Consider the following 26,478-nt stretch of genomic DNA (forward strand, 5'->3'; position numbering starts at 1 on the left):
GGCTCATTGAATCCTCGTGATCAACCTGAGGTAAAGATTATTGTTTCTATTTATCAGATGAAGAAACTGAGGCTCAGACAGGTGAATACACCTGTGAAAGGTCACACAGCCAGGAAGTGGTGGCACTGTAATTGAAACCAGGTTCCTCAGACCCCAGAACCCAGTGTCTTCCCTAATAGCCCACACTGCCTCACAAACGCGTAGCTTCATTCTCACAGCTGCACTAGTCACTCTCTCTAGAGAGAAGGGCTCAGGTCAGATGTGCTGAGCTGGATCCCTTCAAAACCCTCCTGTTTCCCCTGGGCATGGGCAGAAATAGGTGCATCACCTGATGTCCTGTCATTGTATCCTTGGCAGTTGTCAAAGGGCTAATTCAGAAAACTGGAGGTGACCCAGCCCAGGTGACAGGCTCATCCTTCCCACGACCTAGCCTGAGGAGGCACTGACCCTTGTCCCCAACCTTGCCCCCACTCCTGTCAGGCACATGCTCCTTCCACATCCAGTTTCTTCTAGTCCTGTGCAAAGCAAAGGGGTCAAAATAGTGCAAGAGAGCTGGCCAGGATGTAGAAAGAGTAGGGGGATCTAGGCTCTAGACATGGCTCTTTTAGTGACCTGCTGGGTGACTGTCATGCGGGGCGGCCTGCGGGGTCTCTGGTCCCTCTCCCCACATAAGAACGCAGGACATAGTGAGGCCAAAAAGGAACACCCACAGAGCCATAGGTAGGGGAGTCGTATCACTATATTCTCACCGGCGGCATCCGCCTCTCTGCAATCCGCTCTTGCCAGCCCCCAATCTCTCTGCTAGCGTAGCCACAGCAGTTATATTAGTGACCAATGGCTTACGGGTTACAGCTGACGGCCAACTAGCCACAGCTGATGGCTGTCTGATTACAGTTGATGGCCATTTACTACCCGAGCCAGCACCTTTCTATGTGAGGCCGAGAGCCTGGAAACTGCTTTTTGGGGCTTTGTCCCCACAGTGACCTTCAGGGAGATCCCACCCTCTTGCTATTAATATGTGCCTCATGTCCTGTCAGCACAGTAAGGGACTTGGGCTTAATATAGGAGGAGCCCTCTAAACTCTAGTGACCCATGGATCTGTTTGCTACAAAAGTCCCAGCTGAAATGAACAGAGGTCTTGCTACAGAGGTCTCAAGTTTTTATTTGAAGGGAGAGATGATTACACTGGATTTAATTTTATGTTTTTTCCACGGGCTTCCTTATGGAAAAGTCCATCCTTTCCCCACGGATTTGCCTTGCTACCTCATTATCCAGACCAATTTCCATGCCCTATCTTTCATTCCATTGGTTCACTCACCTATCACTGCACCAACACCACATTATCTTACTGTTACTTTAATGTAAATCTCAGTGAATCTCCCATTTTGATCTTCAAAATTATCTTGACTATTGTTGGTCTTTTGTTCTTCCTTACATATATGACAATCTGCTTATCCTGTTCTACAAAGAATCCTACTGGGATTTTGATTGGAAGTGTGCCACAATTATAGATTTGGTGAATATTGACATCTTTATGATACTGAGGTTTCCTGCTCACCCGAGCTCCTTTGAGAAGCAATGGAATATGGCCTAAGCTCTGAAGTCAGACCTGGGATAGAATCCCAGCTCTGCGATGGAGGGCAAATCACTTCATGTCTCTGAGCCTCAGTTTCCTGAACTGTAAAAATGGGATGATAATAATACCCACTTTGCTGATTAAATGAGATAATGTACGTGAAGTACTTAGCACAGTGTTTAGCATATAGTAGGTGCTCAATAAGTAGAATCTGCTCTTGGTAATAATTATCCCCTCTGCTCCTCTCACCAAAATTGCTATCTGCTTCCTGGGTGCTTTGCCAAGGATACTCCTGTCCCAGGAAAAAGTCATGGACTCATGGGAGTGATGAGACATGCAATTTCCTGTCACCTCCCAATATCTTCCCCCATACTGGCCTAGGAGCTCAGGATCCAGGGCTGCACTCTGACCTCAGGCTCAGGGAGGCCCTTTGCTGGAGTAGGACAGGGGAGGACAGCGGGTGTCCAAGGCCTTGGAACGTCAGTTGTAGGCCAGCTGGGGAGTGAACTAGCCTGCAGAAACCCCAGGCTATTGCCCCTGCCCAGATGGAAAGGACAGATAAAAAGGGGGAGACAACTGAGATGACAGACAAAATGGAGGGAGATAGCATCCTGGAAGAGGATGGATGAGCAAAGCCAGAAGTCCCTTGGAGGTCATCCCATCATGCTCCTGCCTCCAAACACATTGGTGCCCCCAGGCTTTCAGACAATTTAGGGGTGGGGGGGATGGCTGTTCTCACATTATAGGATCTCCCTGGGGATACTACCTGATCTTCCACCACTTTCTTCCCCTCCCTGGTCAGCCAAAAGAATGGCTGTGAGAGCCCCCAGAGAAAGATAGATGGAAAGGGTGTATGTGAATTCTCACCAGGCAGACTGAGGGCTCCGTCCCCAACAAAGAGCAGCAGCAGCAGAAGCCACTGGCTGCCCAGGGCTCTGCTGATTGATGGTCCTGGAGGGCACTGGGAAGCAGTCCTAGCCTGGACAGGAGAATGACAGTGGTTCTGAGACAGTGAGGCACTGCTGGCCTGGTGCCATCTCTCAGCTGCCAAGTACACCACTCTATCCCACTTGTCCAGACTCCTTCCCAGCAGGCCCCAGGGTCTTCTCAGGGCTGGAACCTATACTGATGGGAGGGGTATGGAGGGTGGAGTTTCCCTTCAGCTGCAATCAGTGGGCCTCTGGAGACTCCCATTCCAATTGGTGAATATTCCCAAGGTGTCACGTCCCCTGTAAGGAGAGTTGTGGGGAGCAAGGAGGGCGGTGCAGGGTTAAGAAAAGACAGCAGCCAAGAATAGAGTGTAAGCGGGGCCAAGGGACTCCAGTCTCAAGGACTGACCCCCAAATCGGGCCAACACATAAGTTTTATTAGTTAGGTGAGGAAGTAAAGGAGATAAAGCTTGTCAATCTCAAGATCTGTGAATCCCATACATTATAATAGGGTCACCAATAAGGGTGATTCAAGCCAATCACCCTGGCCTGCAGGCAGCAGAACCCTAAGTCTTAGGATGTATATACTTCCCCACGGGACAATACCTTTATGCATATGAATAAACGGAGAGCACATCATTGAGTCACTTCCCCTGCAGGTTTTGGGAAGGAATGCAGCCACCGAGGCAGAGGCTCTCCTTAGCCGGGGAAGTTGGGGGGCTGTGCCCACCTCTATGAACCCCGTGGGTTCTCCTGTTGGTCCCCATGCGGTTCTGCCTGGCTTGGGTTGCCCCCACCCCCGTGGTGAGTCTTACCCATCATTGGCTGACCAGTCATATTTTGGGGCCAAAGAGAGAGACATAAGGTGTAAGCACAAAGGTGAGGCAAAGTCCCTGAAAGGATCCATCTCACAGACTCTCCTTTCTTTAGGGGCAGGTACGAGGAGACAGACGGGGAGGCTGCTGCGTGGCAACACCAAGGCCCCTAATTGTCAGTCTTTGCTGAACAGCTGGGCAGAATCTGGCCCTTCCAGCCTCCCCCCATCCCAACACCAGGGAACCTGAGTCTCAGTGACATGGCTGATCTCATCGGTCTCCCGACTTCCTGGCTGAGAGCTGGCCATTTGATTTTTGAGCTGGAGATCAATCTAATCCCCTCCAAAATGCACAGACGGGAAAAATGATGCCCAGTGATTTCTCCAAGGATCAGAACACAGGTTTCCTGTCATCCAGGGCAGCTCTTCCTATTGCCCATGACTTCCTTGGCTTTCTCAGACTCTGCATTGCCTACGTCCAGAAACTGCTGTGGCTATCAATGGTGTTTGGTGTGAAGGTCCCAAAGAGTCCTCACAAGTTGCAAGTTCCATACCAGACTTCATCAACCGAACCCACAAATTCTTGCTGTCTTCCAGTGAGCTTCAGTGCTCCTCTCCTCCAGGAAGCCTGCCAGGACCCACACTTGGCCCAGTCATTCTTCATTGCCCCAGGATGGAGCTTCCTGTACCTGCATGATTTGGTCAGGGCTGACCCCCCCAGAATGAGGACCAGTTTCCTCCACCTTCAGACAGAGAAAGAGGGTACAGCTGTCTCCTGCAACAGACAGGGGCTCCCAACCATGCAGACCAGACTTTCACTCGCAAAATTTAGGACCCTAAGGGCAAAGAATATATCTCTACCATTGTCAGAAATGTTCAGGGTACAGATTCTCTCTCCGATTAGACTGGAAATTCTGGAGGGTAGTTAGCGACTCTCCCATCACACAAACAGGCTTTTGAGGGGCAAGATCTGTCTTGCCCATCAGATGTGGGACAAGGTTGCCCCAAGGGGTTAGATGTCCACCACTCAGACACAGTGATCCCAACACAAAACTTTATTATCCATATACAGGTACCTGGCCCCACTGGCCTCACCTTTCTCCTCTTGGTTCTTGGGCCCACTTAGGCTCCGTCTGGCTCTGGCCCAGAGCAAGTGGCCAGGGGTGCCCCTCCTTAGGCCAAACCCTGGCTGCCTTGGCAAGCACCTTCTGTGCTTCTCCTTGCTGTAGAGCTCCCACTCTCATGCAGCATCCTTCTCCACCCTGGCTCTCTGGACCTGGGGCTCACAGGCACAGGCCCTAGAGATGCCGCCACCTCCACAGCCCCAGGCATCTGCCCAGGTGTAAGGGAGAGGGTGGGTTCAGGCCAGGCTGAACCAAGTCATGCTAGGGATGCAGAAGATACAGCAGCTGGGTGTGTGTGCAGGCCCCTTGGCTCCCATCCTGCTCTCTCAGCGGCTGCTTCTGTGCATGTTATGGAGTATATTTGTGTTAGATTCCTGAACCTGCAAAACCAAGAAGTTTTATTGTCAGTACCCTCCTACCCTGACATGGCAGTTGCTCCCTTATCTCCTCCAGCGTCAACAGTGCCTCATCCAGGCCTCCCGGGGAAGTCCTTCACATGTCTAACTCTAGCCTGCCTAGTATCCTCTCTGAGCTTGGGAGCCGAGGCTGCGGACGTTCGGAAGGCCCCCCATCACTCTAACCCAGTCAGATGGTGTGGGAAGCAGAAACTAATGTGAGTATGTGCCCTTTTCTCCCTAGAAGCTTCCTCCTTCAGTAGAAGGCTGATCTTATACATTCTCGACAGGACCCGGGGGTCTTTTGCCAGCAGTGGGCCTAAAGCAGGCCACCAAGCAGGAACTGAGCTGACTCGAGCCACACTAAGAAAGGGTAGGTTTGAGGGCACTGCAGTCGCAAGTGTCTTAATGGGCGGGGCCATGAGAGGGGGAGGGGCATCTCAGAGAAGGAAAGGTGGAATCTAACCTGATTGGCGGGTGGGCGGTGACTGCTGGGATGCATGGGAGTCTAGGGTGCGGACCAGATTTTAGGAGAGACAGAAACCTTGACTACTGAGGCAGACGCTGGGCTGGGCCGGGCTGGGCTGGGTGGCGGGATGAGCACCGTTTGGGTAGGAGAGGGAAGACGCACCTTTTCCTTGTTGACAAGCGCAGTGATCAAGTCTTGCTGGCAAGCCACGTCACGCAAGTCCACAGAGGACTTGTTCTCCGCTGATAGGCTCGTTGATAAATGCCTGTGCATCAGCTCCTCCTGCTGCTCCTGATTGAAGCGGATGGAGCGAACCTCCTCCACTATCCTGGGGGCAGAGACGTGCGTGAGTTCCAGGATGAGGAAGGAGGGGGCGGTCCTCCCACCTCTTCCCTGGTGTCCACTCCCTGCGTCCTCCCCCTTCACTCTGATGGAGACCCAGGCCAAGCTGTGCGCTCGTGTGAGATGGGAGGAACCTGGAGGTCTGGATTCCAGCTCCTCCACCAACAGGCTGGGGACCCTGGGTAAGTCACTTAACCTCTCTGGGCCTCAGGGTCCAGATTATAAAATGGTGAGGACATGAGGCCAGGAGAATCTGAGGCTCCACTCAGCCCTAACTGACGGGACTGGGGGTACCCCAGTACCCGCCCTACGTGTTGAGTTCATCTCGGATCTCTTTGTACTGCATCAAGTTCTCCTGTATTGCCTCCAGCACCAAGCAAAAGTTGTCGCATGTGTTTTCCGAGAGGTTAGACAGGGGGCCCCCCATAAGTGGTTCCTGGGGGAGGCCAGACATCTCCAAGCGGGCCACCGTACAGTGCACCAGTGGCAGCTGGTTATTCCTGTACTCCTCCTCGACTGTCTGGGGAAGAAGAAATGGAGAGGGGACAGAAAGAGAGCTCAGCCAGCACACCCTCCCCCAGCCCCTTCCCTCTTGGCTCTGGGAAGCACTCAACCCTCCACCTCCCCAGCCTTTGGGAAGTTCTACCCCTGAATGAATAATACTGTCACTAACATTTAGTGAGTTCTCAGTATGTGTCCATTTACCCATGTAGTTCTCATAAGAGCCCTATGAGGTAAGTACTACCACGATTCCCATTTTACAGGAGAAATCAAGGCTTAGATTGATTAAATGCCCTAAGGTCACCCAGCTGCTCAGTTTTGAGTTGCCATAGAAACAAGACATCTGGGCTATCCACAGCCCTCAGAAGCCCCAATTGTTGAGTTGGCGCTCAAGGTGGGAGATGCTGCCTCCAGGTCTCAGGTGTGGCTTTCTTCAGGCTCTTAAGTGAGTGAGCACACACACACGTACACATGTGCTCCAGTCAGCACTCATACACACACTCCCTCTTCTCCCTCTGCCCTCCCCATCTCACTCACCTCACTGAAGTTTATTTGATTCTGCTGCCTCTGCTCTCCTGCTTTCATCATTTGCTCCAGGTTGGTGGTCACCACAACGACCAACAGGTTGATGCCAATGAAGGCAGCGATGGTGATGAAGATGGCAAAGTAGAGAGCACCCCCAATCTCCATTGCATACTCCCTCGTCTCCATCCTGGAGATGGCAGGCAGGGGCCCTATCACCGCCCTGGACCTTTGAGCCTCAGTTTCCTCATCTATGAAATGGGGAAATTAACTCAAGGCCTACTGGGACTTCTGCTGCCTCACTGTTGCTATGCAGATCTAATGCCTACTCCTAATTGTCACAGCAGCTGCTCTTCACTGAGCACCTGCTGTACTGCCAGCCAGTGGGGTCCTCAAGCCAGCCCTGCAAGGTGGGGATTTGTACATCAGCATTATAAAGTTGCATCTATCGGCTATCGTCTTTATTCATGGTTTTATTATAAAAAGTAATTCAATCTCATTATAGAAAGATCAGAAGGAAAATATAAAGGAAAAAAATCCCACCTACTATTAATACCTATTGTAAATCTCCCATAAAATATTTTCCCAAATAGTAGTTCTCTCTCTCTTTCTCTCTTGCCGTGTGTGTGTGTAGACTGTGCCAGGCTCATGCTAACAGATTTATATAGAATTTCTCTCTTGATACTCACAGCAATCTATGACATAGTTAATAGTGTATGATAATCCCCAATTGACAGATAAGAAAACTGAAGCTTGGAAAAGAAATGAACTATCCTGCCCAAGGTTGTAAGGCTCATGTGGTGGAGCAAAGACTCAAAAGCCCAGTCCACCTTTACTATGCACTCTATGGTTTCTCCACTACCTACATCATAATGCGTAATGATAACAGAATCCATTTACCTTCTACTCTTACATGGAGTGGGTAAAAAGAAATCAGTTAGGGAGACCCACTCCCGGGAGTGGACTGGAAACAAATAGGGTTTATTTAGATTTAATGGGAAAGAAGTAAAGAACAGAACCCAGGCAGCCATCTGTGGCCAAAAGTGAACTTGGGCAGTGGGTGTAAAAATGAATGAGATGAGACCCTAAGGTCCTAGGAGGCCAGGCAGTTTGGTGGTGTCCAAAACGTGCCCTGAAGCCCTAGTGCAACCCTGAAAAGGTGCCCTGAAGTCCTAGTGCAACCACAGACTATTCCCTTGTCCAAGGCCAGGCTATGCAGCTGTTCAGCCTGAGGGGAGACATCTGCATGAATAGGCCTACAGTGAGACTGACTAGGTGGAGTTCCAAGGGGCACAAGGCTTCAAGCAGCCCACAACCCCAAAGGCCCCAGCCATAGGGGTCTCCTTTCCTCCAGTTGAAAGCCCCAGGCACCCCATTCCTGCTGGGCCATCCTCAGCCCCAGGCCCGGAGCTCCATTGGCACCTCCAAGCCTCTCCCTCCCCAGTCAGTGTTTTGCTGCACACGCGGGCCCAGCCCCCGCCTCGCCTGGCTGGGCTGGGGGCCCCGAAGCCGCACGGGGACTCACTGAAAGTCATTGTAGATGTCCACCCAGCCGTCCTGAGTGATGCAGATGAAGAGAGTGTACAGTGTGACCTGCATATTCTGGAAGTGCTTAGGCACAAACGCGCCAAAGAGAGTGACCCCGAACACGGCGAACACCTGCCAGAGAGACCGGAGACCCGCCCTGCCTTCACCCAAGAGCGGTGGAGACAGGACATGCAAATGCCACACCAATGAATGCTGCCAAGGGAATCACGGGGATTTGGGCCCATAGGCCTCCTCTTCCTCAGATGGCGCTCATTCCCAAGGGCCCCGGGTCTGTTCAGGGAAGGGGAGCACCTGGGGAGGGGGGAGGGCACTAACCAGCATGAAGAAGAGGATGAGGGCCATGATGTTGGCCATGTCGGGCACCGACTGCAGGATGACACGGATGATCCGGGCCAGGGGCTCCACCGCCATGCACACATGCACCAGACGAAGCACCCTGTGGCAGAACCTCTCAGGGGTGTCTCTTGGCCCTTCCCAGGCCCCTCCTCCCCACTGCCCCTTCCACCTGCCCAGACAGGCAGAACTAATCCCAGCTGGTAACAGCCTCCCCCTTGTCTCTTTCCCAGGATCCAGACACGTTCCCCTCTTTTCTCCAGTTTCCAGCTCACCTGAGGGTATAGGTGATAGAGATGACATTGAGTTCACTAATGAAGAACCCCAGAAGCAAGATAAAGATGATAAGGAAGTTGAGGATGTTCCAGCCGTCCTGGGGAGTGGGGGCCAGCCCCAGTGGGGTCTGTCAGGCCCAACCCATGGGGACATCCTGGGTCTGCCATCCCCACACCCCAAGGATGGGGGCTCAATGTTCCTCTCACAGCAGGGCCAGTCATCTGTCATCCACTGCTGTTACTCATCCTGCTGCGCCCCAAACATGTCAACCAACATTCATGCACTCACTGTCTCATACCTGTGTTAATAAACATCCTTGCAAGTGTTGTTTGCCCAAAGTATCCTTTAAGACATCCAGGTTTCAGAATTGTTCTAGGTTCTACATTCTGTGTTCTATGAAGGGAAACCTCTAACCCAAGGAAAGCTTATAACTCTATTGGTTGTTCTGGTAACTATTTGAATGATACTTCCTTTTCATGAAAGTTTTTTTTTTTTTGGATAGCTTTTTTTTTTTTTTTTTTTTTAATTGAAGCCTCTTCTTGAACATGCCCAAAGGCAAAATAAATCCCTTGGCTCCAGAAATCCCTGAATTCCAGAAATCTTATTCAAACAAAGAATCTGAGTCTTTGTCTCATTTAATATAACTTTCAGACCCATTCCCATCCAGACAGCTCCTTGATACTCTCCAGAACAGGGTTCAGCAAACTCCAGCAGCCCTTAGGGTTCATTGTAAAACCCTCAGGCTAAGGATGGTCTTCATATTTTTAAATGGTTGAGGGGGGAATCAAAAGAAGAATATTTGGTGACACATGAAAATTATACAAAGTTCAAATTTCAGTGTCCATGAACGAGATTCTTGGGGGCACATCCATGTCATTCATCTATGTGTGGTTTACGGCTACTCTGTGCTCCCACAGCAGAGGGGAGTGTTTGCAACAGAGACTGGGTGGCCCACAAAACTTAAAATATTTATCTGGCCCTTTACAGCAAAAGTTTGCTGATTCCTCTTCTTGAACCCTGTAAATTAAGGTGGATGGTCTCAATTCATTTCTTAGATATGGAAACCAAGGTTTTCCCAAGATCACAGAATGGGGGAAGGCTGGAGCTGGGATTGGAACCCAGGGAGGCTGCACTTCTAGTACAAGTTACTATCTGGTGCTTCACAGACATCTCAGAAGTAGTCTCTCTGCAAACACACACACACACACACACACACCTCAGTTTGCAGGGCCAGGAGCACAGGGGTGGGGCCTGGGTCTGGTGAAGTCCCTAAGGAGGAGTAGGGGTGATGGCAAGGAGGGCCCAGGATCTCACCTTCCAGAAAATCCAGAAGCCGTTTAACCAGCCAAGGAGAACTTCACAGATAAGTATGGTCAGCACAATGTCATCTATGGTAGAGAACAACTGATAGTGTTTCTACATGGAAGATAGAGAAAAAGAGAGGGGCAGAGAGGTCAGTGGAGCGGGGCCTGGGAGGGGCCCGGGAGAGAGGATGTTTGTGGGGGAGGGAAGGCCCGTACTCCTGCTGCTTTTCATCCTTAGCCTCTTTGTAGCTCCCTTAGCGCACACTTTGCTTGTACATGTCAGATACCGTGCTAAGACCACACATGCATCATTTCATGTTACCATCACCATCGTCCTACAAAGCAGGTTTTATTCGCATCTTACAGACGAGAAATCAGAGAGGTGCCCAAGGTCAGACATTAGGAATAATGATTGTTGTCTAACAACAAATCTTTCCTCCTAACCTCCAGAGTGGAGATACTTGAAAAAAGGGGAGAGGCAGAAGAGGCTCCTGGACTGGGAGAAAAAGCCCTGGCTCCTGAGATGGAGGAAACCAAGCCCCATCCTCCGTCCTTTGGTGTTCCAACCACTTCTGCTGATTTAGCTCCCCAAATCTCTCAGGCAAGAAAGACTTCACAGAAATCCTGGGTATGGCCACATTCATGGATCCAGGTCATTTCCCTGGGTGGATGGATTGTTGGCTGGAGGACTTGATGACTGAATTCTGATTAAACCCCAACTCACTTGCACCCAATCAAGATCCTATTCCCTTCGCTCCCGTTAAGCTGTGACTCCACTATAGTTGGTGACCCTATTAACAGCTCCTAGGCCCTTGCTGCCCCCCTGGCAGTTACTGAAATCACCTGGACTCCCCCCTTTCTTCATTTCCATGGTTAACAGACTCTGCCCCAAGACTTGCTGCCACACATGGAAGCCTCCTGCTACCCACATCTTGCTGCCACCCCCACCCACTGGCCAGTGCGAGGCTGCACAGAGTTTCTTAAACCCAGATGGGCAGTTAAGGTTTATGAGCTCCCTGCCTGTTCCAAATTCCCAAAGGTCAGGGATGTCAGCCTACAACAAGGAAGAGCTGTCTGTCCCTTCATCTGTCTTCTTGGCATCACTGCTCTGGCCACTGGAGTCAATAGGCTCTCCTCACTGTTTATAGAAAGATCTTCCTAAATAGTCCTTTTGCCTTCTTCAAGTCATGGACATCCATGGTTAAATTAGAGTTGCCTTCTCTACCCACAAGCCTTCCATGGCTCCCTAAGGTTCAAAACCGTCTGGCATTCACAGGCCTCTAGGGCTGGAACGTCATCGACACATATTCTATACCAGGGCTTTTAGCATTTTTGACTGGGACCCGTAATAAGAAATATATTTTACAGTTTGCAACGTAACGCACACTCTCTCTCTCATCCCCCCACCCCCCATACAGACAATTTCTATTTCATTCGTTTTCATTCTACTATTTCATTCTATATGAGAATGTTGGTATCTGTTCTCTGAGCTGATTTCATGATCCATCAGTGGGTGGGAGCTGCCTTCCAGTTTACCCATCCTGCAAACTTTGCCAATTGGGTATGAGCCTCTACCACATCAGAGGCAGCTCTCATCAAGGCCACAAGAGCTGCCTCCAAGGGATGCTTTATGGCCTCGTCTCTTAGCCACATCTGCCATTGTGCTGGCTTCTCTGATGGAACATTCTCCCGGGTTTCCTCCCACTCCTCTGGCTCTTGTTCTCAGCCTTCCCCACTTCCTGCCCTTTACCTGGAGGCTCTCCTCAGATCTCTGTCTTGGCCTCTTCGCAGTCAATTCTCTCTCCCCAGGCAACCCCATCCATTCCTTTAGCTTTGGCAACCATCCACCCAGATGCTGGCAATCTCATGTCACCATCTCCACCCCAGTGCTCTCTGCAGTGTTTCACACTTGGCCTCTAACCCCTCACTAGACATCCGTAGGTGGATCTTGCACAGGTACCTCAAACACTACACAACTCAAACTGACCTGAGCGTCTTCCCCAAACATGCTCACCCACCAACGTCCCCACATCCCAACAAACGGCACCATCCCCACACAGTTCCTCAAGCCAGACACGTAACTTCTTGCTCTCTTTTTCTCTATGTGCGTGAGGATGTTGATGGATGTTAAACAGGCAGCATATATAAGAGCTCACGAGGTATATGTTATAAAAAAATTTGGAAGACCCATTGATCTGATGCCTAGGGAGCTTCAGATGTATGTGGGCCTCTTTTTACCCACTTTCCTTTTCCCAGTCCAAGCCCCGTCATCTTTCACCTGAACATCTCCGACACGGTCCTGCCTGCTCCATCTTTTCCCGTTCTTGACATACTCCCTTCCGTGATCGGCACTGTGGAAGCCAGTATAAGTTTTCTAAAACACGTGTCTGGTCACGTCACTTCCATGATTTACACCGTTTCCTGGTTTTCCAATGACATAAGATAAAGGCCATCCTCCTTCACATAACTTAAAGACCCTGCATGATCTGGCCACTGACCACCTTTCTGAACTCACTTTCTGAGCCATCACACTGGACATTTGAAAAATGTTGATTTTAAATAGCACAATCCATGTATATAGCATACTCCTTGTAAGAAAGTAAAATATCAAGGATAAGGCCAAAGTCATACTGGACTTCAAGTCAGACACATAGAACTCACACGCTATTTCTTCTGCCCCAAACACATGTCCTCACCTTTCTCTGTCTGGCCAACATCTACTCATTCTTTATTCTCAGCTTACGTGTCCCTTTCTCCAGGAAGCCTTCCCTGACAACCCCCTCCTTGCCAGATCAGGCCTTCTTTGATTGATACCTTCTTTGAGCTCTCACACCCTTTGGCACTTGGGTATTTATAATGACGTGTGTGTCTGTGTGAGACAGACACAGGGTCTGCTGTGCTCATACCTGGAACCCTGGCACTGAGCACCCAGCATAGAGTTCCCAGCATAGAGTGATTCACTCTTAGTGACTATTGGTTAAAATGAAATACTCTTTCCTACAAGATACCCATGTGCCTGCTTCTGCTCACCCCATTTTTTCCCTGCCTTTCCTCGACAAATACAGTGCATTCCTCAAAGCTGGGCCCCCTACACCACAATGTCTTCCTTGATCTCTAGACCCCTGGAAAGTCAGAGCTGACAAGCCCTTGAAGAGCAGCAGCCAATCCAGTCATCTTGAACACATGAGAATCCTGAGGCCCGGAGAGGGAAGTACCTTGCCCAGGCCCCTATTATGTCAGTGGGGGCAGAGGTCAGGCTGGAGTCCCACCTGGTCAAGGACGGCGTTGGTGCGGAGCGCGATGGTGATGGCATTGACCACCAGCAGCGTGGCCACCAGCAACTGGAAGGCTGGGTGTCTGAGCAGCTGCCTGATATACATGCCAGTGATGAACTCCTGCATGTCCCAGGCATCCTGGGAAAGGACGATGGACCTTCCTTCAGGCAGGTGTCACTGTAGGAGGCCTCTGCCTAGATGTTTGCTCTCAGTGAATGGGGGGACCTGGGGAGGACGCTCTTGGGGATGGAACAGGGGTATCAGGAGGATAGAGGTCACAACCCAAATGAGCCACTGCTGGGATCTTCACAGGGGTCATTGCAAGGGAGACTCTTTTAGGGTCTCTGCTGGTGAGTGACCATCATTATATAGGGTTTCCTGTGGGGGCACTGACAGGCAGTTACTAATATATCATGGGGTGTGACTGCAGGGATTTCTGCTGGGGACTGCCCCCTGGGAGGACGGTTAGGAGGCAGAAGGCACAGAGTTATCATGAGGCCTGTTACCCCACGGGCATAGCTGTAGAAGTGTCACTGTGGGGGTGAGGATGGCTGCAGCAAAGCCTCGTCCTTACTTTTTTGCTAGTGATGTCTCGGCGGTTGATGAGCACTTGCTCCTCTGGCCGGATGTAGGGCTCGTGAGTGGCCCTCTGCAAGGATAAGGAAAGGGCCCATTAGTGCAGCCCCATCCCCTCTGGACCCAGTACGGCCCTCCTATGCCCTACCAGACCCTGGGATGCCCAGCTTGGGTGGTGGAGCCAGACAGGGACCACCTACCATGACATTCAAAGTTTTGATATTGGTGGTGTTGGCCCACTGCTGCCACCAGTTTTGGGTCATAGTTGCTCAGTTTCCTCCCACTTTTCAAAGAAACTTCTTTCCAAGCGGACTTGCTCCCCCTTGTGGTGATATCATAGAGGCCTCTGTGACCTCTAGGCATCTGCATTCCAAAGAATTCCAATCTTGAGGGAAGCTCCTCCCACTGCTCTCTTGGGACCAAACTGAGGAAGCCAGGGACACTAAGGAGCTTGACTGGGGCCAGAGGTCAGAGGCTGATGGGAGCAGGTCAGGTCTCCTGTACAGCCTGGATGGAGACACAGGGGTATGTCTCTGCTCTGGATCCAGGAGCTGGAGGTGAGACTGGCCTAAGGAAAGGAGAAAAACGTTTTATCTCCAGGCCCTCCTAGCAGAGCACAACCTGCACTCCTGCTCATCACCAGCTACCCCATCCTACCACGCCTGTCTTCAGGACTCCACCTTGTCCCTCCATGCAAGGTATGTTCCCCATCTAGAGAGTGAAAAGCTGGTCTCTATTTCTCACTTTGTCCCCCCTGGGGATGGGGCAGGAGCTCACCCACTGGTCTCCAAAGGGCTGGGGACAGATGAGCATGAGTGGAAGCCCTCAGGAGCCATGAATCAGCAATCCTCATCCTGGTAGGCAGGAGCTTCAGGTACAGAGCCTATGGGCTGCCCAGTGGGCTATTACCAAGTCGTTCACCCATCTGACAGCTTTTCATCCCAGTCCCCCTGGGAAGAGATTCCTGACTCTGATATGGAGGTCAAAGGCACACACAGATTCATGTTAGAGAAATTGACTTTATTTGGTTGAAAACGGTCTTCTGTGTAAAGTGAAGAACACCTGTACAGACTGGTTTGGGGAGGGAAGAAGTCCCAAGGGACCTTGGTGGGGGGGGGGGGCAGGATGGATGGGAGAGAGTTTCTTTTAGCCCAGCCTCCCATGTCTTTGTTGGCAAGAGGGGAGAGGGTAGCAGAAATGGTGGACGCTCGGGCAGAGGGGTTCAGCTTGGGGTGAAACCATGGACCAGCTCTACTTCCAACCTTGAACAGAATCCAAGGATGCTCTAGACATGTTAGAGGCTGGGGTGGAGGTGGTCCTCAGGGCCAGAGGTCAGGGGCTATGGTACTGGCCAGGGTCAGAGGTCAGGAGGTTGGAGGTTGCTCTCAGGAGCCAGGGGGCAGAGATGGGAGTTTTCCTCAGGGTCAGAGGGCAGTGGGTGGAAAGACTGTTCTCCAGAGTCAGAGGTCAGGACTAGGGAGCTGCCCTCAGCCTGCACCCCAACGCAGGCCCCCAGGCCCTCTGAGTAGAGCTCCTGGTTCTGCTCCTTCCACCGTCGGAACTTCTCTCCAGTCAATTCAGGGTCGCTTAGCACCTCCTCCAGGGCCTGCAGCTCCTGTAATTTTGCCTATGAGGAGAGTAGGGGCTAAGGGGCCATGATCACCAGGGAGGGGGGCAGAGCCTGAGCGCAGAGCTAACTCTGGAGTCCAGTGCCTAGAACCTAGCACTGGCCCAGTCTAGCCCCCATCCTCAAATCGAGGGCCTGGCTCCAGGAACCTAGAACTTGGCCCAGTCCACAGCAGAGACGAGAGCTGCAGGCCAGGAACCAGAGCTGAAAGCCCAGAGCCCAGCCCAATGCCATGCCCAGTGCCTCCCAGCTGACCTTGAGTGTGCTCTGTAGTGCCCGCACATGGTGCACTCGCTCATTGAGCTGCGGGTCACGGTTACGACGCATGAAAGAGCTCCGCCATTGCTCATGGGTGAAGGGCTGTGGCTGGCCCAGGAGGGACACACCACCTTGCCTCAGCCCTCGTACCATTCCTTCCAGTGTCCCTTCACTGTTGTCTGCGGGAGAGGGGGGCAGGATGAGGGTGTGCCCGTCCTCACCTCAGCTCTCCATCTCAGCTCCCAATCCCAGTACAGTACCTGTTGGAAGGCCAAAGGAGGTCTGTGGGCTGCCTTGCATGGGGGTGGCTGCAGGTGATGTGTCTCCACGAGCTTGGGCTGGGCTGGGCTGTGGGCAGGGGAGAAGGAGAGGAAAGTATCAGTCTGAGTTCCATACCCTGCTATTTACCCTCCACCAGTCCCCTCCTCACCGAGGCCGAGCGGGACCCAGACTCATCATCAGGGTCTTCTGCTTCCGTCTCGCTGTAGCAATCTGAGGTGGACAAGAGCAGTTGGGGAACCCACTAAGTTTCACAGGGTTTTGGAAGGCCAGGAAGTGAGCTAGGGCATTTGAGTTGCCAGCCCCCATCCCAGGAAAGGCAGAGGCTCAGGTGCGACCCAGTGAGAACCACCCCTGTGAAACACCCACCTTCCTCTCGGGGTAGGGAGCCCCGGCCTGGAGACTGGTACTTGGAAATGCAGGTAATGAGATGACGCACCCACCTGTGGAGGGGCAAAGGGGTCTCAGGGAGTTTCCATTTACTGTATGCCAGGGTCCTTTCCCTGATATCTTCTAACATAATCCTCAGAGCAATGCTGACATAGGAACTCTTTTTTTTTTTTTTTTTTTTTTTTATTGGGGAAGGGGAACAGGACTTTATTGGGGACTTCATTGGGGAACAGTGTGTACTTCCAGGACTTTTTTCCAAGTCAAGTTGTTGTCCTTTCAGTCTTAGTTGTGGAGGGCGCAGCTCAGCTCCAGGTCCCGTTGCCGTTTTCTAGCTGCAGAGGGCACAGCCCACCATCCCTTGCGGGAGTCCAACCGGCAACCTTGTGGTTGAGAGGATGCACTCCAACCAAATGAACCATCTGGGAGCTCAGCAGCAGCTCAGCTCAAGGTGCCGTGTTCAATTTCAGTTGCAGGGGGTGCTGCTCACCATCCCGCAAGGGACTTGAGGAATTGAACTGGCAACCTTGTGGTTGAGAACCCACTGGCCCATGTGGGAATCAAACCAGCAGCCTTTGGAGTTAGGAGCATGGAGCTCTAACCGCCTGAGCCACTGGGCCGGCCCATGAGGTAGGAACTCTTATTAGCACATTTTATAGATGATAAAACTGAGGCTTAGAAGAGTGCCTTGATCAACCACTATCAGAGAGCTGGGATTTGAATCCAGGCTCCGAAGCACTCATGTGGGTGTTGAGGGGTGAGGGGGGTGGCACTCACATGCTCAGATCCATCAGGGTATCAGCAGCGAAGATAAAGGGTTTATACACATTGTGGGTGAGCTGGAACACACTGCCAGGGAGCAGAGGGGCCTCACTCAGCCGGGGTGTGCCCATCCAGAACCCAGCGAGCCTGCACTGGGAATCCCAGTCCCTTGCTGCCCCCACTCTGCACCTCCTGTCACCTTACATCTTCCTTTCTCTCCCCACAACCACCCCCAGCCATCACAGCCAGGACTTAACTATTTTTTCTTCGGATCGTGTCCACTTTCCAGGCTGTAGTTGGAGACATTGATGAGGCCCTCAGCCTTCTCATCCTGGGGGCAAGACAGTGAAGATCAGCAAAAAGCCCCAATGCCCTTGAGGCCTGGTCAAGGTCCTGAAGACACCTCCCCAAGGGGCATCTCCTAGGCTCTCTAACCACAAATCTCTCAGTGTCCGGAGCGCAGGGCAGGAATCTGGGGTAGGGGTTGAGGGTGTGACCAAGGGGTGCCTTTGAGCCAGGAAAGGAGAACCAAAGAGATCCAGAGAAAGAGCCACCAGAGAGGAGCCTGCTAATGCATTTGCTCTATCAACAGATACAGACAAAACTGCTTCATACCACTGAGCTCTGCAGACACTGTTCTCCCTTCTTGGCCTTTTCCTTTCCATCTGACTAACCCCCAGGCATTGATTTCTCAGGAAGCCTTCGTCACTCCTCAGGCTGGACTGGCCACCTCTGTGGGCTGCCACCCGTCCTCTGGGTGTTTCCTTCATCATAGCATGTGTTCCCCGTACTGTCCTCAAGTGTATCTCCATCCTCTCCCCCACCAGCCTGGAGTAGCAGTACCCGTCCAAGGTTTCCGTGTCCCCAGTGCCCAGCCCAGAACTGGATACACAGTAAGCACCTGAATGTTTGTTGAATGAATAAACAATTGAACGCATGGTCCATCACTAGGATGACAGAATAACAGAAGAGGAAGGAAAGGTGGGCAGAATAAAAGTGGTTCTTTATACCATCTACACTGTTCCAGACTGCTTTTATACACATAGTAGCTCATTTCTCTCTGAAGAGTGACCCTGTTTTACAGATAGGAATACGGGGGCTCACGAGGGTCTGTGGCCCACCTGTGACCACAGATGGGAGTGGATGGTAGAGTAGGGACAAGATCTGTGACCCTGGGGTGACTCATTTGCTTACCTGTGTGTGTGTATAGGTCTCACCTGGGGCTGGCGGTACCAGTAGAGCGTATGTCCCTTGAGCACAAACCAGCAGCGGCGCCAGCGCGGGCCCATGAAGCCACTGGGTACCTTGCGCAGCAGGAGCCAGCCATCACAGTCTGGCCGGCCCAGCTCCCGGCATGACACCCGCCGGCGGCTCAGCCGCGTCGCCACGCCTGCAGCAGCACAGCACAGGGTCAGTGAGGTGCTGGCAAGGCATCCCAGACCCCCAAAACTGCTCCCTTACCCCCTGCCCCCGAGCATCCCCAGTTGAGAGTTCTGAACCCATACTCTGTGCTTGGAATGTTACACATGTCAGCTCTGAGGTGGGGATAATGACTCTTCCCATTTTAGAGACGAGGAAACCGAAGATCAGAGGACAAGCTGTTGGCTAAAAGCCAACAGGCTGGGAGCACAGGTCTGCCTGAGGCCAGAAACAGAGCTCTTTCCAGGAGAGCCTGTGTGTGAAGTAAGTGGGGGGTGGTCTTGCCTAGCACTAAAGACTTCTGAGAGCTCCTCATATCGGGGGGATCCCCCACCCAGTCAGGTGCATTTCATACCTTTTGATTTCTTCCGACCAGGGACAGGACTCTGAAAAGACCACAGGGAGTTAGAGAAGGGTCTGGGTCCAGAGCCACCACCCTCCTGTTGAACCCTTGAGCTTACCTTCTCAGGGTCTTCTGAGGGTCCCTGAGTCTCTGCTCCTGCTGCTGGGAGTGGGGCTGGGGGTGCAGGGGCAATGGACAAGGGCTCGAGGTCAAGGGAGGCACAGTCTGTCGGGGGGGAGGAGACGGAGGGTCCATGAGGCCAGTCCCGGGCCCGGCAATAGGGTGGGGGTATCAGACATAGTCAGGGGTCAAAGCCAGGTATCCCACATACCTTGCCCAGGGCACCTGCCACCTGCTATGGCTTTGAAACTGACTGTTGGGGCAGAACTGGGTCCAGGACTTGGGTTTGAAGTCAGGTCAAAGGCAAAGACATCTTTGGATGGGGCCCTGGAGAGAGCAAGAAGAGATGAGATGAGCCCATGGCTCCCCCACCAAGATTCACCTGGGACAGAGCCTGTTACCTGGGAGATGGTGGGGCCAGAGCCAGCGATGGTACCCTTAGCTGTGGGAAGTCCAGGGCCGGAGGAGGTGTCTGGGGAACAAACAGAAACAGGGTAATGGAACTGGCTATAGGAGTCTGAAAGCAGGCTGGGGGCAGGGTCGGGCAGCAGGTACCTGTGGGGGGGTCTCCGGCACTGGGACCTTCTTCAGCACTAAGCTGACCCCAGATGGCTCCCGCAGCAGCTCCCTCACCACATTCTTATGGGGCCAGCCCACCTGGGGGACAGAGCAGGGCAGGGACACTGGGCTGGATCAAGCTGAGCTGGAGGCCCTCTCCCTCAGAGCACTCGCTCAGCCACCTGCTCTGCCTCATATCCTCTTCTTCCAGGAAGCTTCACAAGCCCCCTCACCTTGGCTCTGCCGAGGCGGCTCTGAGCTGTATGATCTGGCTCACCTCGTGCAATGCAGCTCCCATAGCCCTGGTCTCCCCAAGGGTCCTTCCCCACCCACCAGGCCTGGGTTCTACTTAGTAACTCCTTCACGCCCACCATGTCCCTCTCCTCTTCACTTACCACCACCTGCTCGTTGACCTGGACGATCTCGTCTCCGGGCAGGATCTGCAGCTGAAAGTCAGAGGGGACCTGGTATTGGGGGCGGGGGGATGGCAGAGGGTATACCCTCCTGGGGCCTGAAGCTGGGTTGGCTGGCAGGTAAGGGGGTTTTGGGGGTGGGTGGCTGAGAAGGGTGTGAGGCGCTCACCTGGGTGCCCACTCGGGACACGAAGTGCAGGCAATTGCTGGTGGTGTGGATTTCCAAGCCCTGCAGAGGCAGAGGCTGCAGTCATTGAGGGTGTGGGGTTAGTGGGTAGGATCCCCGCCGGGCACCATGATTCCTAGGTGGGCAGAACTGGGGAAGGAGCTGGCACTGCCCAACATGCTGTGTGACTTTGGGCTTGCCACTCCTTGGTGGGCCTCTGCCTTCTCCTCCAATCAAGGTTAGAGGGAAGCTGGGGTTGCTGACTTCTGAGGTACGAGATCCTCAGCAACTCTCCTGAAGGGATAAGCAGGGACACGGGCACGGCAGGGACGGGGCTCATGGCTCTGGTTTTCCCAATTGGTCAGAGATGAAAGCAGAAAAGTTCATGTTCTCTCTCCTAACCTGCCAGGTCTGTGTCTCAGGGCTGGACTGTGTCACCTGAGACCACACCAGCTACAGCACCTCAGGATTGGGGAAAGTGCTGAATGACAGTGAGACCCCAGGAAAGTCTTCTGGGCCGTTAACATCTATACAACAAAGGCCTTCCAGCTGTAACAGTATAGGATTCAGTGGGATCCTAGGACCATGTTTCAGGGCCCAGGCCAGGCTACTGAAAGGTCAGAGGCAAGAGGTTAGAGGTGAGGGCTCACCAGAGGATGGTCCAGATGCACTTGCTCTAGCACAGCCCTCTGTTCCAGCAGCTCCTGGGGGCTGCAGCTCAGGATGTTACGGCAGATCCCAGCCACATGGCTGCACTGGGGAGAGGAAGTGGGATGTCCAGCCTGAGCCCATCCCCGGAGCCCATCCCCCAACCCTATCCCCACTTCGCCCCAACACTTACGATCCTCAGGATTTGGCTCTCCTTCTCAGCCGCTGGACAGTCCTGGAAGTAGTGAGAGAGCAGGAACCTTTTCTGAGTAGGGGCGCTGCCTTCCCCGGAGGGCAGGGTGGGTTCCCTACAGTCCCTCCTTGCCTCTTGCAATCTGACCTCTTTCCCAGAACTACATTGCCTCAGAGCTTTGACCCAAAAGTCTCCCCCCTGACGCCAGGCCCCCAGAAGTCACCACACATGCCCTCCCCTCTTCCCCTGAGAGTCAGACTTCCTGAGCTGCCCCTGCCAGATAGGAAACCCCATGCCACCATCACCCCCTACCCAGTGGCTGGACGCCTCTCTTCCTGCCCTCGCTGCTTCTTGCCCTCACACCTGATCCTGTGCTGATTCACAGGTTATAAAAAGCTCTCGCCTGACTTGGTCTCTACAGCCTGGGCCAAGCCTGGCCCCTGGTTATCCTACCTCCTGCAAGGCCTGGCCCAGCTCCCCGCATAACTCCCCAATCTCCTGGCAGGCCGAGAAGTCGTTTAAGTGGGAGAAGAGGTACCTGGCAGGGGGAAGGATGAAACAGTGGTTAGGGGACTGTGCTTAATAGTCAAGTCACATAAGTCAGAGCTGACTACTCATCTGAAATGTGGAGATAATATCTGCTCTGATGGGTTTTGGTTTGGGGTAAAGGAGATGACTGATACCACAAAGAACTTAGCACAAGACTTGTTTGTCAAGCACCTAATACATGCCAGGCTCTGTTCTAGACACTGGGGAGACAGATATAAAACACGCAATTCCATCAATAATGATTTAACTTCAACTGCTATGAAGTATAGGGAGCTCTGAGAGTATATAACAAGGAAGGCTTCCCGGAGGGGGTGACATTTGTGTTGGGGCCTGTGGGACAAGCAGCAACCAGTCAAGGAGGTAGAGAAGCTCTCTATGCAGGTTGGTGATGACTGCTATGATTACAAGCTGGGAGGGTGGGTGGGGACCTGGGCGTCCCGGTGCCCAGCACAGACCAACTAACCTCTGCCCTGCTCCACCATATCTGAACAAGAGCCACGCTCTGTTTTTCTCTCCCAGGCCCTGAGGAGGCCAAGGATAAGAAGGGTCCCCTCACCAGTCACCCCAGCCTGGGCCTGAGAGGAGCCTGAGGTACCTGTTGAGCCAGAAGAGGAGGGTACGGGCATCATGCACCAGATCCACAGCAGCGCTGAGGACCTCGGCAGGGGGCTCGGCACAGCCTCCCAGGCGGCCGTGGACTAAGCTCTGGAAAGCACAGGTCCCCTTCAGCAGCACTTCTGTCAGGCTCTGCAGGTTCTCTGTCTGTAGCCCGGAGCTCTGTGCCAGAGAGGGGGCAGGTCACTCCCTGGTAGCGGCCAGCCCATCAGCAACCTCCAGGGTGGCCACCATTCACTCACCAGGGCCTTGAGCTGTTCTACCCCTTCCAGAATGAGTTCCTGGTGGCCTAGAGGCCACACTGTCAGAGCCTCAAGGCTGCGGGGGCAGAGCTGGAGCAGGTATTTGCCAGGCAGCTCCCAGTCCTCAAAGCAATAGTCCTGCAAGGAGTCATCGAGGCCTGGAAAGACAGCAGGGGTCAGCATGAAGGGAGCCAGGAAGTGTCATAGTGTTTCTGGCCCCTTCTTCACTTCCGCAAAGCCCTTTTCCCTCCCATCTGTTCCTAATGACAACCCTGAGACCTATACTGTGTTCTGCCCATTCACAGATGAGGCCACTGAGTTGAGAAATAGGATAGTTTAGGGCAGTGGCTCTCAAAAGGTGGTCCCGCGAGCAGCAGCAGCAGCAGCCTTACTGGAGAGCTGGTTAAAAATACAAATTCTTAGCCCCACCGTATACTTCAGGGGTAGGGCCCAGCAGTCCACATTTTAATAAGTCCTCCAGGTGTTCTGACGCTCGTTTCTCTAAGAACTTCTGAATAGGGAGTCAGAGCACGGGGCTTTGGGGTCAGGGAGATCCAGCACTTAAGCACATACCTTAATTGCTTTGTGCCTCAGTTTTCTGTAAAATGGGAATAATAAAAGCACCTACCTTCTAATCATGTGTGTATAAATGACATGATACATGTCAAACACTTGGCCCATTTCCAGGTTCATGGTTGACAGTCAATAACAGCCACCATGTTATTACTGCCAGACTTTTTACTATGACCCACAAGGCCCGGTGTGATCAGGCTGCCACCTGCCTCTCCAGTCTCATCTCTTGGCACAGCTCCTCCAACTCAACACTTCAGATCCAGAGCACGAATTCCCTGCAGCTCCTGGCATGTTCTTTTGCCTCAAGGTCGTTGCAGGTGCTATTCCTTCTGCCTGGACTACTCTTCCAGCTCCTTTACTCCCTTTTTCATCTAACTCTCTCCAGGAAGTGTTCCACAACACCCCAGGCTGGGTAGGGGGCCTCTCCTCTTCTCACTGTCCCCTGTGCCTCCACAAACCTCTCAACTTGAACATCAACCTCTCCCAATTTATCAAGAGCTCTTCAAGGACCACGCCTTAAATAACTGCTCATCTCTAATTCCAGCCCATGTCTGGCACCAGGTAGACCCTCCAAAATGAGAAAATTACCTAGTGAATGCGTACTATGAGCTGGGCGAAATTTTAAGGGCTTTAAACATATGTACACATTTGATCCTTACTGAATCTAGAAAGTAGAGACTATTGTTATCCCATTTCACAGATGGGAAAACTGATACAAATAGAGGTTAACAGTTAGCTTGCTCACTCTTTGAAGGAATTCCAAGCCAGGTTTCATCACTGGGGAACCTGTGTGTGATCAACAGCTCTCTCTCATTCCCTGTGTGACATTAACAGCACTGGACAGGAGTTCATGAACCTGTTACTCCATGGCTATGGCCCTCGAGAAACTTTTTCCATGTACAGTGAATGTTCTGTGCTGCCTCCTTCAGACCCCGACATTGAGTTAGACATCCTAGGCACTTGTCATGATTGTTTCATTTTGTCCACTTCATGACACCAGAGTTGCTATTCTCTTTTGATGGGTAGGGAAACTGAGACCTGTGGTCACAGAGCTGATGAATGAGGGGGCAGGGCCTGGAATCCTTTCTGGGAGTCTGAATACAGCTCTGAATCTCTGCTTTTGCGGTGGCTGGTCACCCTGAGAGTGCCCCCAGTGTACTCACACTGCCCCTGCACTCCATCTCTCCCTCTAGGAGGAAGTCTTGACTCACCTCTTCCCTCCCACCTGCATGTCAGACGTCTTCACTTCTCTGAGTCTCTCCGGGCCAGCTGTCTAGACCTTTCCCACCCATCTGGGCTCACTGAACCTGGGGGGCATCTCCCCTGGAGGGCCCTACCGAAAGGGGTGGGGGGTCTGTGTCAACCCCTTCAGTCTGGCTTCTGCTTCTGCTTCACACACTGGGAGACTTGGGGTAGGAAGAAGGGAAATAGGGCAGGCCCCATTACAAAGCCTGAGCAAATTACTTCCTGGCTCAGTGCCTCAGTTTCCGCTTCTGAAAAATGGGTTTAATAACAGCCCTCTACGCCCTGAAGCTGAGGGAAGATTAAGGAGATAAAGTAGGCGTGGGACGCTCTGGGGCCGCCCCCTCTGTTTTCATTACACCCACCGCCTCCCCATCGCCACCCTGGGTGCCTCTTGGGGCGATTGGAGACACTTTCTTGGTCCTCGGGGTCATCTCGTCTATCCTTCTGCCTAGCACAGTACCCGATTCATGGCAGACATTTATAAATACTTGTTGACAGACTAACCAACTGACAGCCTCAGCAGGTCCTTTTTCCTTTACCTCTTACCGCCCCAATGACCCTCAAGCCCAATTCTGTCCCGGCCCCACCCACCTCTCAGCCATGCTGCCACCTTCCCGGGGGTCCAGGTCGCTACAGGTTCCATGGCCTAGTCCGCCCGCTGGGATTGACGCCCGCTCCGTCCCGCCGGCGCAGGAATTTCCGCTCCCAGAGCCCAGGGCTGGGGAGGGACCGGGCTGGGCCCTGGGCGGAGCCACCAGCATACCTGGGCTCACGTAGCCGACCAGGTGAGGCGCTGAGACAGCCATTGGTGTACTGCCTGCCTGCCTCCTGCCCCGCCCTTCAGGCATCTCCGAGCAGCTAGAAGGCTTGACCTGGGGGCGGTACCACTGGTGTGTGACCCACGTGACCTCAGGGCCGGCCTGGGATCCCGCCCCAAACTGGCCTCAAATCACAGGGCGGGACTTTGACCTTCAAGATCCTCAAAAAGGGGCCGAAAGGTGAGCAGTGAGTGCAGCAACAAAGCACAGAAGTTAGGGAGCCAGAGCCCTGGGTGCAAAGGGTGCAAATCACAGCTCTACAGCTTGCTAGCTGTGGGACTGGGGGCTAACCTACCCATCGTGCATCAGTTTCCCTGTCTGTAAAATGGGCTGCTGGAAAGACTAGCTCAAAACCTTTAGAACAGGGATTTTTAGCTCCTCTTTTTTTATATCATGGACGCTTTCGGCAGTCTGCTGAAACCTCTGGGCTGTTTCTCAGAAGAATGCTTTTAAAAATTTAGAACAAAGTGCTGAAGATTGCATGGAGGATAATTAGTATAAAAATGTTAAAAATACAAAGCTGTGATATAGTAGTATGTTTATTAGCATTAAGTAACAAGACTGGCAGGTTAGTTATATATTTTTAACAACATCAGTGTGCTGTTGTTCAGCTAGAAGAACACTAAAACTGAGGGGTGGTCTTTGACTCAACTTCTGGAATGTATTGATCAGAAAACAACTAAAGAGAGAATGCAGGGTAGTGGAGGAGCCTGGCTTACTGGTGTGAGAACAGGTGGAGTCCCCATTTGGTCAGAGACCCTCTACTGGGCACAGAGGTGCCAAATCAATGGCAGCTATATCGCAGGAGTGTCTAAAACAGTGCGATTTAACAGTGGGTTAATAACTCATGATTTTTAAATAGTTATGAGCATAAATAATATTTTGAGATATTTGCAATAATTACAATTTGATATAAAAATATCTGTGATTTCTATTGGGGACAAAGCCACAGAACTGCTGATACTTCAATACATATGGAATGGCAAATTTTGTTTATAAAAGTTAGTGAAAAAATACATATTTTTCCCATCCGAGTTTATGGGCCCCCTGAATGCTGAAGCCCAGGTTAAGAGCCTTCCTCTTTGAACGTCTGAAACATACTGTTTGCAGTTAGTAGCAGCGGCAGCTGCCCCAGCTCGGGGACTCCCAGGACTTTGGAATTAGAATCAGTTCCACTTGCTGTGTGACTGAGCCTGAGCCCTACCCCTCTCTGAACCTGTTTCTTTCTCTCTAAAGGAGGACACCTAGACCTTAGTTCTGTGAGGAGGCCCTTTAAATA

General features: G+C 52.4%; 2 protein-coding genes across 6 annotated transcripts; both read right to left on the minus strand.

Moving 5' to 3' along the window:
- Nucleotides 1-4,468: 4,468 nt before the first annotated feature.
- CATSPER4 (cation channel sperm associated 4) lies at nt 4,469-14,247 on the minus strand (the record flags this gene model as incomplete). The annotated part of the gene is made up of 11 exons (XM_081058065.1): nt 4,469-4,823; nt 5,470-5,635; nt 5,961-6,169; nt 6,688-6,862; nt 8,198-8,331; nt 8,536-8,656; nt 8,829-8,926; nt 10,144-10,245; nt 13,403-13,546; nt 13,983-14,057; nt 14,185-14,247. 11 exons carry the CDS (start codon nt 14,245-14,247, stop codon nt 4,770-4,772), a joined length of 1,341 nt encoding a protein of 446 aa, XP_080914191.1. The 3' UTR covers nt 4,469-4,769.
- Nucleotides 14,248-14,985: 738 nt separating this feature from the next.
- CNKSR1 (connector enhancer of kinase suppressor of Ras 1) lies at nt 14,986-25,229 on the minus strand (the record flags this gene model as incomplete). Of its 5 annotated transcripts, none has more annotated exons than XM_081056380.1 (21): nt 14,986-15,611; nt 15,867-16,048; nt 16,130-16,217; nt 16,300-16,361; nt 16,518-16,591; nt 17,313-17,384; nt 17,555-17,628; nt 18,515-18,687; nt 19,072-19,102; nt 19,178-19,284; nt 19,391-19,506; nt 19,581-19,651; nt 19,735-19,836; nt 20,133-20,183; nt 20,320-20,379; nt 20,967-21,071; nt 21,158-21,199; nt 21,611-21,695; nt 22,302-22,483; nt 22,564-22,721; nt 25,145-25,229. In XM_081056380.1, 21 exons carry the CDS (start codon nt 25,227-25,229, stop codon nt 15,342-15,344), a joined length of 2,190 nt encoding a protein of 729 aa, XP_080912506.1. In that variant the 3' UTR covers nt 14,986-15,341. The 5 variants fall into 5 exon arrangements, with proteins under 5 accessions (XP_080912506.1, XP_080912508.1, XP_080912505.1 ...); XM_081056382.1 differs by having other exon boundaries at nt 24,973-25,216; XM_081056379.1 differs by having other exon boundaries at nt 24,992-25,187.
- Between the last annotated feature and the right edge of the window lie 1,249 nt (nt 25,230-26,478).

This window comes from Rhinolophus hipposideros (assembly GCF_964194185.1).
Source record: "Rhinolophus hipposideros genome assembly, chromosome: 8".
Taxonomy (NCBI): Eukaryota; Metazoa; Chordata; class Mammalia; order Chiroptera; family Rhinolophidae; genus Rhinolophus; species Rhinolophus hipposideros.